The 17,338-nt window shown below is 39.8% G+C and overlaps 1 protein-coding gene across 1 annotated transcript in view; it reads right to left on the reverse strand.

The window, feature by feature from the left end:
- Positions 1 to 49: 49 nt before the first annotated feature.
- Positions 50 to 17,338, reverse strand: part of LOC127423120 (1-phosphatidylinositol 4,5-bisphosphate phosphodiesterase epsilon-1-like) — a 171,673-nt gene continuing 154,384 nt past the window's right edge. The window contains exons 28-35 of the mRNA XM_051667192.1: positions 16,134 to 16,395; positions 15,782 to 15,900; positions 11,066 to 11,194; positions 10,491 to 10,682; positions 5,252 to 5,410; positions 4,953 to 5,165; positions 4,609 to 4,729; positions 50 to 1,456 (exon numbers count right to left, since the gene is read on the reverse strand). Coding sequence (XP_051523152.1) covers positions 1,299 to 1,456; positions 4,609 to 4,729; positions 4,953 to 5,165; positions 5,252 to 5,410; positions 10,491 to 10,682; positions 11,066 to 11,194; positions 15,782 to 15,900; positions 16,134 to 16,395 — 1,353 coding nt within the window. The 3' untranslated portion in view covers positions 50 to 1,298. The remainder of the gene's footprint in view (positions 1,457 to 4,608; positions 4,730 to 4,952; positions 5,166 to 5,251; positions 5,411 to 10,490; positions 10,683 to 11,065; positions 11,195 to 15,781; positions 15,901 to 16,133; positions 16,396 to 17,338) is intronic.

A 17,338-nucleotide genomic window follows, 5' to 3' on the forward strand; every position in this document is an offset into this window, starting at 1 on the left:
AGAAACATTCTTGCCCTTAAAAATAAATAAATTCATAATTATGTACTCTTTCATATGTACACCATCTGTAAAAAGCACAGCCAACCTGGGTTATAATATTAAATAAATTACATGGAACATTTCACTTGAAGAAAATAACAGAAAAATCATTTTCAACCTCAAAGTGAAGTTTAGAAATCACATGAATGTCACAAAAAAATGTTTAACACTTAAGAAGGAAACTGACATTCAATAATGATACATACTGTTTCATTTAAAAAAAGTCCCTCTGTGATATGAGTACTAACTTGAAAAATAGAGGAACCATTTGATCAATTTAATATTATCCATAAAATAAATAAAAATATTGTAATTGCACTAACCGAGGTGAATTTCACAATCTCAAGTGGGTTAGGTTTTGTGCAAAAAATTGTCTTCTAGCACTAATGAAAGAAATCTAAACCCATAATAACTTACATGCTTTAAAAAGAACATTTAAAATGGTCGAAGAGAACACTACACTAAGAAAAAAGGCATTTCTTTGAATACCTGCTTGTCTAATACTGCAAATTCAAGGCAGTTTACAGAAAGCTACAAGGTACCATTCAACATCTTGAATTCTTTGCTGTTGGTCATTAAAATACAGGGCTGTGGACCGGTACAGGAAATGTGCAATGAACTAATTAAATTAAAGTTGTGCCCATCCGCTCTAAATGGCAAATTGAAATCCTCAATCAAGATTTTAGAACTCATTCAAGGGATGTGAGCTCAAACTGTTTAATGTTGGGACTAATAAGTATAGTGTATACTGAGTTGGGAACATTTTCATGCTTGATTTGATTAATTTCCTCTATCCAAAATAGGGAGGCGAAATAAAAAAGCTTTCAAAATAACTGAACTTCATAAAAAAAATGGCAATGTGCAAAATCACAAAAGAAAATGAAATACATATAAATGCATTCATCACTTACAGGACTGTTAAAGTAGGACAAGAAGAATAGAAGAAACGAGGAGAACTGCAAACTCCTGCCTTCATCTAACGTCCATGAACTATTAAAACAAGAGCTCGATAACCCGGATACAAACTGATGAAAAGCCTAAACTCTTTTCTCATTCTGTTCCTGCAACAATAAAGGCTCTAGCTAGCTCAACTGCATACTCTGAGCATACTTCCTCCAGAGACTCTAGTTCTCTATGGGATGAGCACTAACCGCTTTCCGCTAGGCTGCTGTACACCAGCATGTTGAGAGCTTTACCTCAACAAACTTGAGCCATATGTGAGAGTGGTGAACACTTGAGATGCTGCTATGGCTCTGGACTCATTTATGCAGCTTCCAGTTCCACAGCAGAGGGAGGGACCAGGTGGAGGGGGCTTGGGCTCGATCACCGCACTGAGAGACGGGGTTCCCCACACGCTGTCTCTGAGAACCCAAGCGCTCCTCTGCCATCCAGACCTTCAGCCCCATCGACAAAGACCCTGGATGGAGAAACAAGTTAGTCTGATGATGAGTTTGGTGTTTCACGTCTCATGTTATTTAAATAAAAATGATCTTGCCTCCAAATCAGTGGTGGCTGGTGCTTTTCAAAAGTGGTGTTTTTCATTTAGTGTCTGCAATGTTGCTCCCAAAGCTGCCCAAACTACTACTAAATAAGTGAAACTCAAAACTCTTTTTGCAACAAAAAATGCAAAAAATCCAATTACGAAAGCTGAAATAAATGTTATGTCAGATTGCAAATAACTGCACTTGTATCTCCGAACCGCCAAACACTGTGCTAAACTGCGGTGAATTTACATATTATACGCTGTCAATCACTGGCCGTTTGTTGCAAAGTCCCACCCATTTGAGAGCTCGACTAATCATAGAGATGCCATGTTTCCAGGCAGGAAAAAATAAAACCGTTAGATGCAAATCCAATGCAATTGCACTTATGAAGCTCCCATACATTCCCACTTAAGTCTCCTGAAATCTAATTGAACAGGTATCCACCACAGACCAGTGGTTCCCAAACTGGGTGCCGTGGAATCTGCTTAGTTCAATATTTTAATAGACACCTATGTTAAAAGTAATACAGGCAATACCGACGCTGTTTGACTACAGCCGACTGCTTTCAAACACTCACATGCATACTTTATTAGCATGTGCTGTATTGAGCGCTCATGTGTCGCTGTGAATGCAGCTGCACATGTGAACAGTCAAATGCGCTTCTGGGTAAAATTGCCACTCTTGACGCTAAATTAAGGTACACCCAGCCATTAATGTAATATGACAGTGTAAGCAGATGGGACAAAAATCTTATATCTCAAATCTGTGCAATGTGTAAATGCAGCCTAGCAGACCTGCTGCTGTCTGTTTTAGGCCTATCGTTAATTTTAATCAAACATCAACGTTGACAAGAAAAAGTGTGTTTGACTTCTCATTTAATTTATTAATGTTAATTTTAAACTTTGAATAGTATATTTATTTTATTTATTTTTCAGTGGTTGGGGTGCCGTAGAAAAACACAGTAAAAGGGTTGCCGTAGTTTAAAAACGTTTGGGAACCACTCCTATAGATTACTACTGAAACACGGCTTCAATAGCGCACTCTGGGTCATGCGTCCACTGACTGGACACATTCATGAAAAAAAAATCAGATAGCATTACTTGACTGACAGTATTATTTCATTTCACTATATCTTTATTGCTAATCTCATCTTGTCACCTTATATCAATGCAAGATCCCAACCTCCCAGCAAAATACAATTCAAAATATAGCTGCAAGCAGCAATTAATGGGGTTCAAGCATTTAATAGGCCATTCACACCGCCAGCGGCATAATCCCATTCATTTTCAATGAGATCACAGCGACTTCTGGCGACACAAGCTGCCATGGCTATTGGCAACAGAAATCGCCGTGGAGAGCGACAAGTTGAGAAAATTTCAACTTTATGCAAATGACGAGTGACATTCGCGAGCGACAGTGGCGCTCACGTCACCCATCTACTGTGAGTGTGAGATACTGGAGACAAATGCAGGCAAGACGGAGAAGTTCACTGTTCCTGTGAGCGATTTCACTGTTCTATATAATTTTTCTGTAACCACATACATGGATATGGGCTAATAAGATGATGCGTGGAAAAACATGTCGGCATTCTGAGTGAGTTTGATTCATATATTGATATGACATTGTCATTACAGTTGTGCAGTCCACCAATAACGTTAGAGTGGCAGCACCAGCAGGAACACCAAGCGTTAATGCCGCCAGAGGTGTGAACGGGGCTTTAAGAACATATATAACAGATATTAAGTATTAATAAGACAGTCTGTTAGCACTTAAAATAGAGATAAATTGCCATAATGTTCAGAACTATCAGGTTTAGGACCACAGAGATATGGGCTTTTTTTTTTTTTTACATTCCTGACCATTATAGCGCTACCTATTGTCCAAACTCCACCAAAATAGGCAGGCCACTTTAGAATCACATGCTTGCTAAATTTTATGAAACCCGGATTATCATTTAAGAGTTATAGGCTTTTGGGTAAACTAAGCCACACCCATATTTACCCTTACGCCAATTAAAGTCATGCTAAATAAAAAATGCAACATTTTTTGATAATTATTGATCTAGGTTTCCCACAGATTGTTTCTGTACAGGTTATGTTGATGTCGGATGTAAAAACCTAGGACTAGTTTGCAAAAGGTTTTTTAAATAATCTCAAATATTTAATGAACGATTTGATTAACACCAATGGTTTTTGCGGCAAAGTTTGTTCAAAATGAGGAGATCTATCATATGATATGAATAACGTGTCTTTGTGAAATACGGCAGAATATACAACCATTTACATGCATGTAAAACACGATAGGGCCTCCCAGTGGCCAATTTTTTATTTAAATTCTGCACAGACCTCTTGGGCCAATTGTCCCACCAAGTTTTGTTGCGATATGCCTTTGTTAACCTTGTTTAAAATCTGCTGAAAGTTGATTGGTCGGTGGTGGCCATGTTTCTCAAGATATGCGAATGTCCTCATACAACTATATGGCACCTTGAACAAAGACACTGCATGCAAAATTTCAAGTAAATGGGATCAACGGTTCCATTGTTATAGCTATTTTATGTTTGTCATTCTTATAGTGCCACAAAGAGGCAGAGGTGTGCACTTTGTCCTCAGATTGACCTCCTACATAAGTGTCCCAAATTTGGTGAAAATATCTCATTCCATTTAAAAGTTTTAACCATTTAAGTAAAAGCGGCCAGGCCTACTTCGTACGTTTTGGCGTAACGTTGCGACGATAAATCAAAATTATTATTATTTTTTTTATAATTATTGATATTTGGACACCAGATAATCTTTTTGCACTGGTTTGGTTCTGATCTGGTGAACAGCCTAAGACTAGTTTGAAAAAGAAGGTTTTGCAAAAAATCCAATATGGCGGAATTTTTTTAATGATGGAAATGAAATCAAAGATACATGTTTGTCTTTAGATATTAATAATAAAGAATTAGTGTGTTAATGAGGGTAGTTCCAGCAGCTGGTACCTCGTGAGAGCTCCATGCATGCCACACACACACACTGCAGAACGTTCCATCACTCGGAGGCCTCGGGGAGAGGCGTCATGCTGGGACATGCAGCCTTTTCTTCCTTACTATGTGCCGACTCCTGGACGACCGGACCGTTCACATTCACATTTAAGCTCCAACTGCGACCTGTCAGCTTCCGCAGCTCGCTGGCAAAAGACACACCCCTACGCTTGTCCTCTCGAGCAATCTGAGGGACAGGTTAAAGGAAAACAATTGCCATTGACATTTCAATTAATAATAAGTTTGAGGTATTTTATTATACACTGCGATATTTCAGACTTGTGAAGATGCACTCAATGCATCGTTTCATTTTCAAATGTTGACATGCATGTTTTTCATGCCAAAAATTCAAACTTGTCATGTATGGGCCTTCAGTCTGGCATTCATGCACAGTAATCGCTAGTATTCACCTGTTCTTTAAGTTTTAGGATGAATTTGCCGGCGCCTCTCCAGCGGCTCTGAGCCTGAAACACACACTCCTGGTCCTGCAGGACACGCTGACACTGTTTTGTTGAGGAAGACTTCTTGCCTCCCACATCTTTAGTTATCTCCTCCATCAGGACATAGTCACATGGGTTTGGGTTGCTCAGGATGCTCAGAGAATACTTGGCTTTGCTCAAAGTCTACAAAAGACAATCATAGTTTATTTACGTTTATATTCATCAGAATGCGATTAAGTTATTATTTAGATCTGTATTGATTTTCTGACCTGTTGTATGATGTCTTGGGCCGTGCTGTAACGTGGAGCTTTGATGACAGTGTGAGGCTGCTCAGGAGAAACATCATGAACCTGCACGAGGAACGTGTCCTCTTCTCCACTGCTCACCACCTCCACTCCCTCCATCAGCACATTCTTCTCATTGAAGTTCTGAAGAACACAAGAGCTGCTTGATTCAGGGTGGAAGTAGCTACACTACTAACTTGGTCATTACAATATTTTCTATTAGTGTGACACTGTTTTTTTAACATAGTAGCAAGCTACTTTTTCCAACCAGTTGCAGTGTAGTGTGTCAAACCACTATTTTAGATAAACACTGTAAACTGCTTTACGGCCAAATGAGACTGAAGCTCACCGAAAATGTCCACAGTCTCTCATTTGAAGCATTGCTTTGGGAAAAAATAAATAAATTCATTTAAGTACCGGTAAATTGATTCATGCAAAAACTTTGGTTAACCTTTTCAACTCTGCGGACCTGCCGGCAGGTACAAAAGGAGCGCTATGTCATGGAAAAAGTTTACGTTTAAAATTTTCAAGTCTCTGAAAACATAAATCAGAAGTTTGCATACACCTTAGCCAAATACATTTAAACTCAGTTTTTCACAATTCCTGACATTTAATTGTAGAAAACATTCCCTGTCTTAGGTCAGTTAGGATCACTATTTTAAGAATGTGAAATATTAGAATATTAGTAGAGAGAATGATTTATTTCAGCTTTTATTTCATTCATCACATTCCCAGTGGGTCAGAAGTTTACATACACTTTGTTAGTATTTGGTAGCATTGCCTTTAAATCGTTTAACTTGGGTCAAACATTTTGGGTAGCCTTCCACAAGCTTCTCAAAATAAGTTGCTTGAATTTTGACCCATTCCTCCAGACAGAACTGGTGTAACTGAATCAGGTTTGTAGGCCTCCTTGCTCACACACGCTTTTTCAGTTCTGCCCACAAACTTTCTATCGGATTGAGGTCAAGGCTTTGTGATGGCCACTCCAATACCTTGACTTTGTTGTCCTTAAGCCATTTTGCCACAACTTTGGTGGTATGCTTGGGGTCATTGTCCATTTGGAAGACCCATTTGGGACCGAGCTTTAACTTCCTGGCTAATGTCTTGAGATGTTGCTTCAATATATCCACATAATTTTCCTTCCTCATGATACCATCTATTTTGTGAAGTACACCAGTCCCTCCTGCAGCAAAGCACCCCACAACATGATGCTGCCACCCCCATGCTTCACAGTTGGGATGGTGGTTCTTCAGCTTGCAACCCTCACCCTTTTTACTCCAAACATAACAATGGTCATTATGGCCAAACAGTTCATTTTTTGTTTTATTAGACCAGAGGAAATTTCTCCAGAAAGTAAGATCTTTGTCCCCATGTGCACTTGCAAACTGTATTCTGGCTTTTTTATGGCGGTTTTGGAGCAGTGGCTTCTTCCTTGCTGAGCAGCCTTTCAGGTTATGTAGATATAGATACTTGTCTACCTGTTTCCTCCAGCATCTTCACAAGATCCTTTGATATTATTCTGGGATTGATTTGCACTTTTCGCACCAAACTACGTTTATCTCTAGGAGACAGAATGCGTCTCCTTCCTGAGCAGTATGATGGCTGCGTGGTCCCATGGTGTTTATACTTGCGTACTATTGTTTGTACAGATGAATGTGGTACCTTCAGGCGTTTGGAAATTGCTCCCAAGGATGAACTAGACTTTTGGAGGTCCACATTTATTTATTTTTCTGAGGTCTTGGCTGATTTCTTTTGATTTTCCCACGATGTAGGCCTTAACATACATCCACAGATACACCTCCAATCAGAAGCTATCTGTCTAAAGGCTTGACATCATTTTCTGGAATTTTCCAAGCTGCTTAAAGGCACAGTTAACTTAGTGTATGTAAACTTCTGACCCACTGGAATTGTGATATAGTCTGTAAACAGTTGTTGGAAAAATTACTCATGCCATGCACAAAGTAGATGCCCTAAAAGACTTGCCAAAACTATAGTTTGCTAATATTAAACTGTGGAGTGGTTAAAAAATTATTTTTAATGACTTCAACCTAAGTGTATGTAAACTTCTGAATTTATGTTACATAAAATAACAAAATAAGGCCTGAAAACATTCGTTGCAAATCAGCGCCACCTTGAGGTCATGTGGTAGTAATATTAATATGAATATAAAAGTCTTTCAAATAGCACTTTAAATAGACAAATTATATATCAAATGAAAGACCTTTTTCTCAGAAATATGTATTTTGTTGTCCTAATACCACAGTTCGAAAGATTTTCAAAAGAATCACAAAGTGAAATATGATTTCTGTAAGACACCTAATAAAAATTATGGGGTGCACCGATCGAAATCGGCCGATATTCGTCTTAAATCCGCAATCGGCCGATTGGTCCTAGAATTAGGGCCAATCTTTTTTCAGCACGCAGGGAATCACACACACATGCTACTCTAATGAATAAGCACTTGCTCAGCCTTTGAAGCATGACAGAGTGGCCTTTGGAGGGTGAGTTGTTGGCGATTCTTTTTTTTTATGACTTGTACTTTAACAAAACACACGGACACACACACACAAAAAACATCTGTTACAGCAATCAAAAGGCACAGCTCAGTACAACACATCAATAAATAAATCAAAACATCCTTATATCCACCAGGTCCTAAAAAAAAAAAAAAAAAAAAGACTATGCAATTGTTTCTATGGCCGTTAATACTCTATGCCTCGTTCAATAATGACTATTTACTGCAAACTGAAAAAGTCTAGAAATTTACCCCATTTATTATAATAATTATCTATCCTCCTATGCAAACTGAAGGTGAGTCTCTCATAAGCTGCCATCCGTCCCAATTCAGAGAGCCACTCACGAGAGGATGGCTTTCCAGGAGACTTCCAACTTCTTAAAATGATTTGTCTGCCCAGCATAATACAGCTCTGAATTCACTGTGATTCAGCTTTCCTAATGTGACTAAAAGGCAGAGGATCACCAAGAATATACAAACTGGGACACAAGTCAAACTGGGCCTGTGATATCTCAAATATATAATCATGAATCTCTCTCCAAAATATTAAACTTCTGAGCATGACCAAAGGGCATGGACTAGATTTCCCTGCTCCCTTTGGCAACGGCAGCAATCTAGACTATTCCTTAAACCCGCTCTAAATAACCTACTAGGCATCTCATAGAACCTATGTAAAATTTGAAATTGAATTAGATGTGTTTTAATGTCTCTAGACATTTGCTTAAGGTTTCCAGTAATCTTTTCCCATTCTTTTTCTTCTAATGTAATCCCTAATTTTTCTCCCATGTTAATTTAAAAGCAGAACTAGTCTTATTGTCTGCATGACTAATAAGCAAGGAGTAATATTTAGATGCCTCATGCCCAGACCCCAAAACATTCAAAACTGTCTTAAGAATGTTTCTCCCATGAGGAGAATGGAGGGCAGAACCAAAAATGCTTTTGAGCATACAGTGCATCCGGAAATTATTCACAGCGCTTCACTTTTTCTACATTTTGTTATGTTACAGCCTTATTCCAAATGGATTAAATTCATTATTTTCCTCAAAATTCTACAAACAATACCCCATAATGACAACATAAAAGAAGTTTGTTTGAAATCTTTGCAAATTTATAAAAAAAAAAGAAAATCACATTTTATAGTATTTTTAAACATTTTACAGTATTCACAGCCAAGTCCCCTTCTATCAACTGGGAGCTGAAGCTTTCCAAGGCGCATTCGGGGTTTCTTACCATTCCACACAAAATGTTTGCAAATCCTGTCAAATCTACTGAAATATCTAGAATGAACAGAGAGAGGGAGGGAGCTTAATAAATAGTTAATTTTGGGTATGCAATTAATTTTTAAAACATTTACCTTACCCCAAAGGGAGAGAAAGAGGTTGGTCCATCTTGCCGTATCCGTTGAAATTTTATCTAGCAGGGGGTCAAGGTTAGCTTTAACAATATCCTTAAACTGATGGGGAAAAGTGATTCCTAAATATTGTATGCCCTGTCAGGCCGCCTGAAACAGTGACCTTGGACAGTATGCAAGGGCATAGCTTATGACTTTGTCCAGTTGGCCTTATATCCTGACAATTTTGAGAAATAATTTATTATATTGAGCAACGCTGGAATTGAATTAGCTGGATCAGTAACGAACGGCAAAATGTCATCTGCATAAAGCATAATTTTCTGAACTGAACCTCCTACAACTACCCCAGGAAAACTAGTGTTTTCACATGATGTTACTGCTAGGGGGACCAAGGCTAAACAACAAATTAAGGGGGAAAGTGGGCACCCTGCCGTGTTCCACTGCCTAATTTAAAATATGGGGAGATAACACTGTTAGTCAGGACAGCAGCATCTGGATGTTTGTAGAGAAGCTTCACCCACCTTATAAACACCTGACCGATTCCAAAAGCTTCCAGAGTTAAGAATATTGCCATTCTACACAATCAAAAGCCTTTTCGGCATCGAGTGACACAGCAGCAGTTGGAGAGCTATCACTTCTCACCACCAACATAACATTGATGAAGCTCCTAATATTATCCGAAGAATATCTATTATGTATAAATCCAACCTTGTCAGGGAGTATAAGAGTGGCAATTACTCCTTGTAAAGAGTTGGCAAGAATTTTAGCAAAAATTTTGACCGAGTGAGATCAACGAAATTGGCCGGTAAATGGAGCAATCATTTGGGCTCCTCCCTTTCTTTAAAATATCAGAGATTAAAGCCTGGTATAAAGTTGGGGGTACCGTAAAAAAGATTAATTAACTATTGACCAAGACTCGGTGCACTAAAGCCTATGAGGCATTTTCATATTTTTTCTAGCAATATACAAAATATTTATTAACAATATTTAAAAAATATTGTTTAGTAAAAAGCTTATGCTCATAGTTGTTATTGACTAGCGGTATATTCAGTGTAAATTCACTTGTTCAAATGCTGTATGATGCCGTTACCCGGAGATCACCATTATTTTTGTGCCAGATACTGCTTTTATTGCAAATATTTATTATATCAGATAGTTATATATTTAAAAAAAAAATCTGAAGTAAACTATATTAATACATCATTATACAGTTATGAGCTACTAGGGGGAGCAAAGATCAAGTGGTGAATACTGTATGTAAACAAAGGTACAGTGGATCTTTAAAACTGTTTACAATTTTTATACTTTAATTTAATTGAAGGAACTACAATTAGAAAAAAAAAAAAAAAGGACAATACCTCTTCCTTGGTTTTCAGACATATTCTGCCCACATATCCTTCCTCTGGCTGCCAGCTGTGAAGAACTCTCAAGAGCCTTTCATCATTCACTAGGGGCCGCTGCTGGGTTGTTTTCTTCAAGTCACACTTCTCCTTGGACAGAGGAATTCTCTCTTCCATCAGGAAGTAGTTGAAGGAAGTTTTCGGAAACAACTGTCGAGAGAGACTATTTAAGCACGAATTTATGTGCTGAGGAATGATGAAAATGTAAACCAGACTGGTAAACACTGACGTGAACAGCTTGTTCCCAATGACAGAACCAATGACTATCATTTACCAGGAGGAGGATGCATTTGCAAACTGGGTGAATTTCTAAGGTTAATGTAAAATATAACTTTAAAACTCATAAAATTGCATCACTCCTCAGAAATCCTGAATTGCTGATGGCTCCATTCATGGAGTGCTTGCGCTATTTCATCAACAGTAGTTCCACAATGTTCTCTTACGTTCTCTGAGCTCATTAGTTGTAATTGACTGTCTTTTGGAATGTGCACGCCTGTTTAAACTGCTGTGGTTCTGCGTGTATTGACACTTACAGAGTCCAGGAGCTGTTTGGCTGTGGTGTATTCATCAATGCACATGACAGTGAAGGGTTCGGGGCCCGGAACTCCATGTATGGTTACTTTGTGCTGCTGGGCGGCACGTTTTTCCTCCGTGCTGAACAGCTGATGGGAAACACAGGAATAGAGTTAACATTTTCAAAATATTCCATAATTTACTGTTTAACTTATGCCTGTGAAAAAAAACATTTGTTCTGTGAAGTGACTATTGTAATGAATTCACCCAATGGGCAAGGAGGAAGCTGGGACCGGCCTGATAAACATGTATAATTTTATTGCTTAAGCATAACATAAAACAACTTCACGTGCTGCTTCCCCACAGACATGCCAAACACACAGACACACACACAGCTCTGTGCGTCTCTCTCTCCTGTCTGCCGCTGTCTCCTCTCCTTAAATACTCCCGCCGCCTGTCACTGGAACACGAGACCGGTGTGGCACACAGGTGAAACTCATTCACCACTTATCTTCCCGGCCTCGCTTTGCCCAGATGCCGCTTGGCCCCGCCCTGCTCGCCACAACTATGAACACACTGCATCTTTTAAATATTTTGATTCATTCTCAAGATGTCCCCGCGGATGGCTGCCTCGGTGTGGAGCTCTCTAATTCTTTTGTTGTTTTTGTTTGTTTGTCCTGTGTTTAGTATTTTTTTCCTATCAGTTTTACCAGGGACGAACTGCTGAACATTCGGCAGCACATACCAGACAATCTTTTCCCGGTTTTCGACTATTCTGACGTTTTGCTGGACATTTTAGTCGGAGGTGCAGCTGTGTTGTTAAATCGTGGTATGAGATGCAAGCGAGGGAAATGAGCCGGCATGCTGGTCAAGCTACGACAGCGTGGCTTTTGAACAGCGCTGCTGAGTATTCATTTAGTGAATCTCCACACTCTCCCTAACAAAACGGACAAACTACATCTCCTCACTTGTACAAACAAGGACTTTTCAAACTCTGCTGCCTTGTGATTCACAGAAACCTGGCTGAGTGAAGCCATTCCGGACAGCGCGTTACATCTGCCGGACTTCCAGCTGTTCAGAGCGGCTCGCATTGCGGAGTCAATGGAGAAAATGAGAGGCGGTGGAACATGCCTTTACATCAATGAAAGTTGGTGTACAGCTGTAACAACGTTAAAGAAGATGTGCTGTCCTAATTTGGAAGAGCTCTTTATCAACTGTAAATCTTTCTATTTGCTGCGGGAATTTTTCTCGTTTATTCTGGTGTGTACATCCCACCACAAGCGTGCGTGAATGCAGCGCTGCAACAGCTGGCTGATTAGATCACAGACACGGAGCAACATTACCAGGACTCACTTATTATTCTCAGTGATTTTAACAAAGCCAACCTCACCCGTGTACTGCCAAAATACAGACAGCACATTACATGCTCCATCAGAGACAGAAATATTCTGGATCACTGCTACACAACATTAAAGGATGCATAATGCTCTGTCCCTAGAGCAGCTTGGGGACTCTGATCACTGTCTGGTTCATCTTCTTCCAACCTACAGGCAGAAACTAATATCAGCTAAACCTGTAGTAAATACTGTAAAAAGATGGACCAAAGAAGCAGAGCTAGAACTACAAGCCTGCTTTGACTGCACTGATTGGAGTGTTTTTGAAGCTGCAGACACCAATCTGGATGAGCTCACAGATACTGTAACATCAGTTTCTGTGAGGATGTGTGCAATCCTACTAGGACTTATTTAATGTTCAACAACGACAAATCATGGTTTACAGCAAAACTCAGACAGCTTCGTCATGCCAAAGAGCATGCTTACAGAAGCGGGGATAAAATCTTGTATAATCAGGCCAAAATCACACTAATGAAATTAAAGAGGCTAAAAGAAGCTACTCCGAGAAGCTGAAAAACAAGTTTTCAGCTAACGACCCTGCATTAGTGTGGAGAGGCCTGAAAAACATCACTTCAAGACACCATCCTCCAACACTGTAGGGAATCAACAGCTGGCTGATGACCTGAATGTGTTTTACTATATATTTGAAAAGCCCAGTCTCACACCCCACACCCGCTCTGACCTTCACTTCACACTTCTGTGAAGAGGATGTGTGCTGGGTTTTCCGGAAACAAAAGACAAGGAAAGCACAGGGCCCAGACTGTGTTTCACACACTTGCCTAAAATCCTGTGCTGACCAGCTGGCCCCCATCTTCACACAGATCTTCAACAGATCACTGGAGCAGTGTGAAGTTCCCTGCTGCTTCAAACGCTCCACTGTCATCTCTGTCCCAAAGGACTTAATGACTTCAGACCCGTCGCTCTGACGACTGTGTTCATGAAGTCATTTGAGAGACTGGTGTTGGCCCACCTGAAGGACATTACTGGACCCTTTCTGGATCCCCTTTGATTTGCTTATAGAGCAAACAGATCTGTGGATTATGCAGTCAACATTGGATTGCATCATATCCTGCAACATCTGGACAGACCAGGGACATATGCAAGGATCCTTTTTGTGGACTTCAGTTCAGCTTGCAACACCATCATCCTAGCTCTTCTATGGAATAAATTAACCCAGCTCTCTGTTCCCACATCTATCTGTCAGTGGATCACCAGCTTTCTGACGGACAGGCAGCAGCTAGTGAGACTGGGTAAATTCACTTCCAGCACCTGTACGATCAGCACTGGTGCCCCCCAGGGATGTGTGCTCTCCCCACTACTCTTCTCCCTGTATACAAATGACTGCACTGCAAAGGACCCCTCTGTCAAGCTTCTGAAGTTTGCAGAGGACACTACTGTCATCGGCCTCATCCAAGATGAAGATGAGTCTGCATATAAAAACAATGGAGATGATTGTGGATTTTAGGAGGAACACCCCAACATTGACCCCACTCACCATTCTAAACAGCACTGTGGCAGCAGTGGAGTCATTCGAGTTCCTGGGCACTACCATCTCACAGGACCTGAAGTGGGAGACCCACATTGACTCCACTGTGAAAAAGGCCCAGCAGAGGTTGTACTTCCTTCACCAGTTGAGGAAGTTCAACCTGCCACAGGCGCTGCTAATCCAGTTCTACTCAGCAGTCACTGAGTCTGTCCTCTGCACTTCAATAACTGTCTGGTTTGGTTCATCAACCAAATCAGATGTCAGAAGACTACAAAGGACAGTTCAGAATGCTGAGCGGATTATTGGTTGCCCCCTGCCCTCCCTTCAAGAACTGTACACATTCCTATTTGTACATACATTATATATATATATTTATTTTTTTATTTATTTTTTTGGTGTGTGTGTGTGTCTTATTGTGGATTTCAATATATATATATACACTCATTTTCTGTTGGCTTTTTGCTGTATTGTTTGTGTGCTGGAAGCTTCTGTCACCAAGAAAAATTCCTTATACGTGTAAGCATACTTGGCAATAAAGCTCATTCTGATATTGTTCCAGAGCTCCTCAATAAATCCTGACAGTTTAACAACTGTAAATACAAATATATTAAAGGGAAAGTTCACCCCAAAATTAAAATGATGGAATTTTTTCATCCTCATGTTATTCCAAACCCACACAACTTTCCTCAGTGGAACAAAAAATTAGATGCTTTGAAGAATCTTCACACACATCTTTCCCATCCAACGACCACATAGTAGTGACCATGGCTTTTAAAGGAATGTTCCTGGTTTAGTGCAAGTTTAGCTCAATCGACAACATTTGTGGCATAATGTTGATAATCATAAAAAATAATTTGGACTCATACTTGGGAAAAAAAAAAAAAAAGTGGCTATAGTTTTGAAACTGTATTTTAATGTTTATGTACTGGCCCCATTTTATTATGTTTTAAGTGCCTTAGTGTAACCAAGATTTTTTGCCTTAGCACAAAATATGCAAAAACAAAAACATTAACATGGTCGTCAATACGACTTGTACACTATATTTTAAGTTTCCAGAAGACATATGTTAGGCTTTGTGTGAGAAACAGACTGAAATTGAAGTCATTATTTACTGTTATCTTTCTCTCCAATGAGTTGTTAGCTTGAGAACTGCTGCAACTCTATCATTGATTTAGTGGGCTCGAGAACTGAATCAGTCTGATTTGTGAACGGAATCAACTGGTTCATTGGAGAAGAAAAAAAAAACCAGCTCAAAAGGGCGATTCGTTCATGAATCAAATTGATACGGTACTCACTGGTTCAATGATTCGGTTACAACGGTTCTAGAGTTAACAGTACACTGTAGTGTAAGATCATTAGTAAATATCAGTTTTGGAGCTTGACAGACATGATCACAATGAACTGTCATTGTATGGAAAAGATCTACATGAAGATTCTTCAAAAAAATCTCCTTTTGGGTTAAATAAAAGCATATATGTTTGAAATGATGTGAGGGTGAATAAAGAATGACAGTTTTTATTTTTGGGTGAACTATTCCTTTAAATGGAATTGTGTATACAGCAGATTGCATAAAGACTGTGTCTTCACGATTCCCTTAGTGGAATGTCACTAGTTTGCACTGGCATGACAGGGACCGGGGTAGAGGAATGCAGCACATTCCAAAGTTCGAAAAAAAAAAGAAGAAATAGTTGCACAATGTTTTCCTCAAACATTCTGTCAGTCCCTTGAGGGATTCGAAGGCACATATACAGGCTTCTTTAATGTAAACTTATGTAAACCACCAGTACTAAATGAGAGGCAAATGCGTATGAGATCCTGAACTGTGTGGACTGAGTAGGTTATGAATGGTCTCTCACCACAGATGCAGAAAGTGGTCCTCCGATGGGGTTTTCCTCCGTCCTGCGACTGAATATGAACAGACTAGAGACCTCCAGAGGCTCATTATGCAGGTTCCTCAACTGCAGATGTCTGTAGCCTGAATATTAAACAGAAATGTAACAACAGGCAAAGTTTGTTATTCCTGAAGAACAATCTTTTAATTAAATTAAAGCTGAAGTGTGTAATTTCTGTGCCGCTAGGGTCACCAAATGGAATTCACTGTTTTCAAACAGATTCTCGAAAACTCCCCCTTGTCTTCAATTTTTGTACAAACAGATAGTCCTGCTCCAAACTCACACCACTGAATGCTTATGAATGGAGTTCTCTAACCTGGTTTGAGGGTTTTGAGTGGCAGTATCCTCTGAGCGGTGACCTGTGAGCTGTTGTTCTCCACAACTGCGATGCGTAGAAAGGCCATATCTTCGAAGTGCACGTGGAACAGGAAATGCTCGTTCCACATGGGATTGAGTGTGTTGCGGTGAGTGGGCTTTGTGCGGAAATGGCAGTTATCTGCCGGCATGCCCAGCACCTCCACCTCCACACAGGGACTGCCGTTTGAGTTACCTGGACACACGTTCTGCCCCGACACAACCTGTGTGAACATGGAATAATGTCAGTTTAGTGGCGTTTCAGGCTAGCTGTGGGCAACTAAAGCTATATGAATCTAAAGTGCTGCTGTCTCTGCATGCTGATGAGACTATACAAGACAAACTATGTTTAGATTTCAGTAAAAGGGAATACGGGGAATTGGGTAATTGACCTGCTATAGTTGGTGCCATTATGTGCTAACTTCCATATCCATGACTGGGATGTAAACTGACTTGTTTATGTTGACAAACCCTCCAGTTCTGTCAATATATATTCAGTGCATTCAGAAAGTATTCAGACCCCTTCATTTTTTCACATTTTGTTATATTGCAGCCTTTTGCTAAAATGATTTAAAAAAAAAAATTTCTTCACATCAATCTACACTACATACCCCATAATGACAAAGCAAAAAACAAATTTTTGATAACTTTGCAAATTTATTAAAAAGAAAAAAACTGAAATATCACATTGACACAAGTATTCAAGTCTTTGCAATGACACTTGAAATTTAGCTCAGGTGCATCCCATTTCTCTGGATCATCTTTGAGATGTTTCTACACATTGATTGGAGTCCACCGGTGGCAAATTCAATTGATTGGACATTATTTGGAAAGGCACACACCTGTCTATATAAGATCTCTCAGTTGAAAATGCATATCAGAGCAAAAACCAAGCCATGAGGTCAACAGAACTGCCTACAGAGCTCAGAGACAGGACTGTGTCGATGCACAGATCCGGGGAAGGCTACAAAATGTTTTTGGCTGCATTGAAGGTTCCCAAGAGCACAAAGACCTCAAATTCTGTTTGGAACAACCGGGACTCTTCCTAGAGCCCGGCCAAACTGAGCAAACGGGGGAGAAGGGCCTTGATAAGAAAGGTGACTAAGAACCTGATGGTCACACTAGTTGAGCTCCAGAGATCATGTGTGGAGATGGGAGAAACTTGCA

Source organism: Myxocyprinus asiaticus, chromosome 32, assembly GCF_019703515.2.
Source record: "Myxocyprinus asiaticus isolate MX2 ecotype Aquarium Trade chromosome 32, UBuf_Myxa_2, whole genome shotgun sequence".
In the NCBI taxonomy this organism is placed as follows: Eukaryota; Metazoa; Chordata; class Actinopteri; order Cypriniformes; family Catostomidae; genus Myxocyprinus; species Myxocyprinus asiaticus.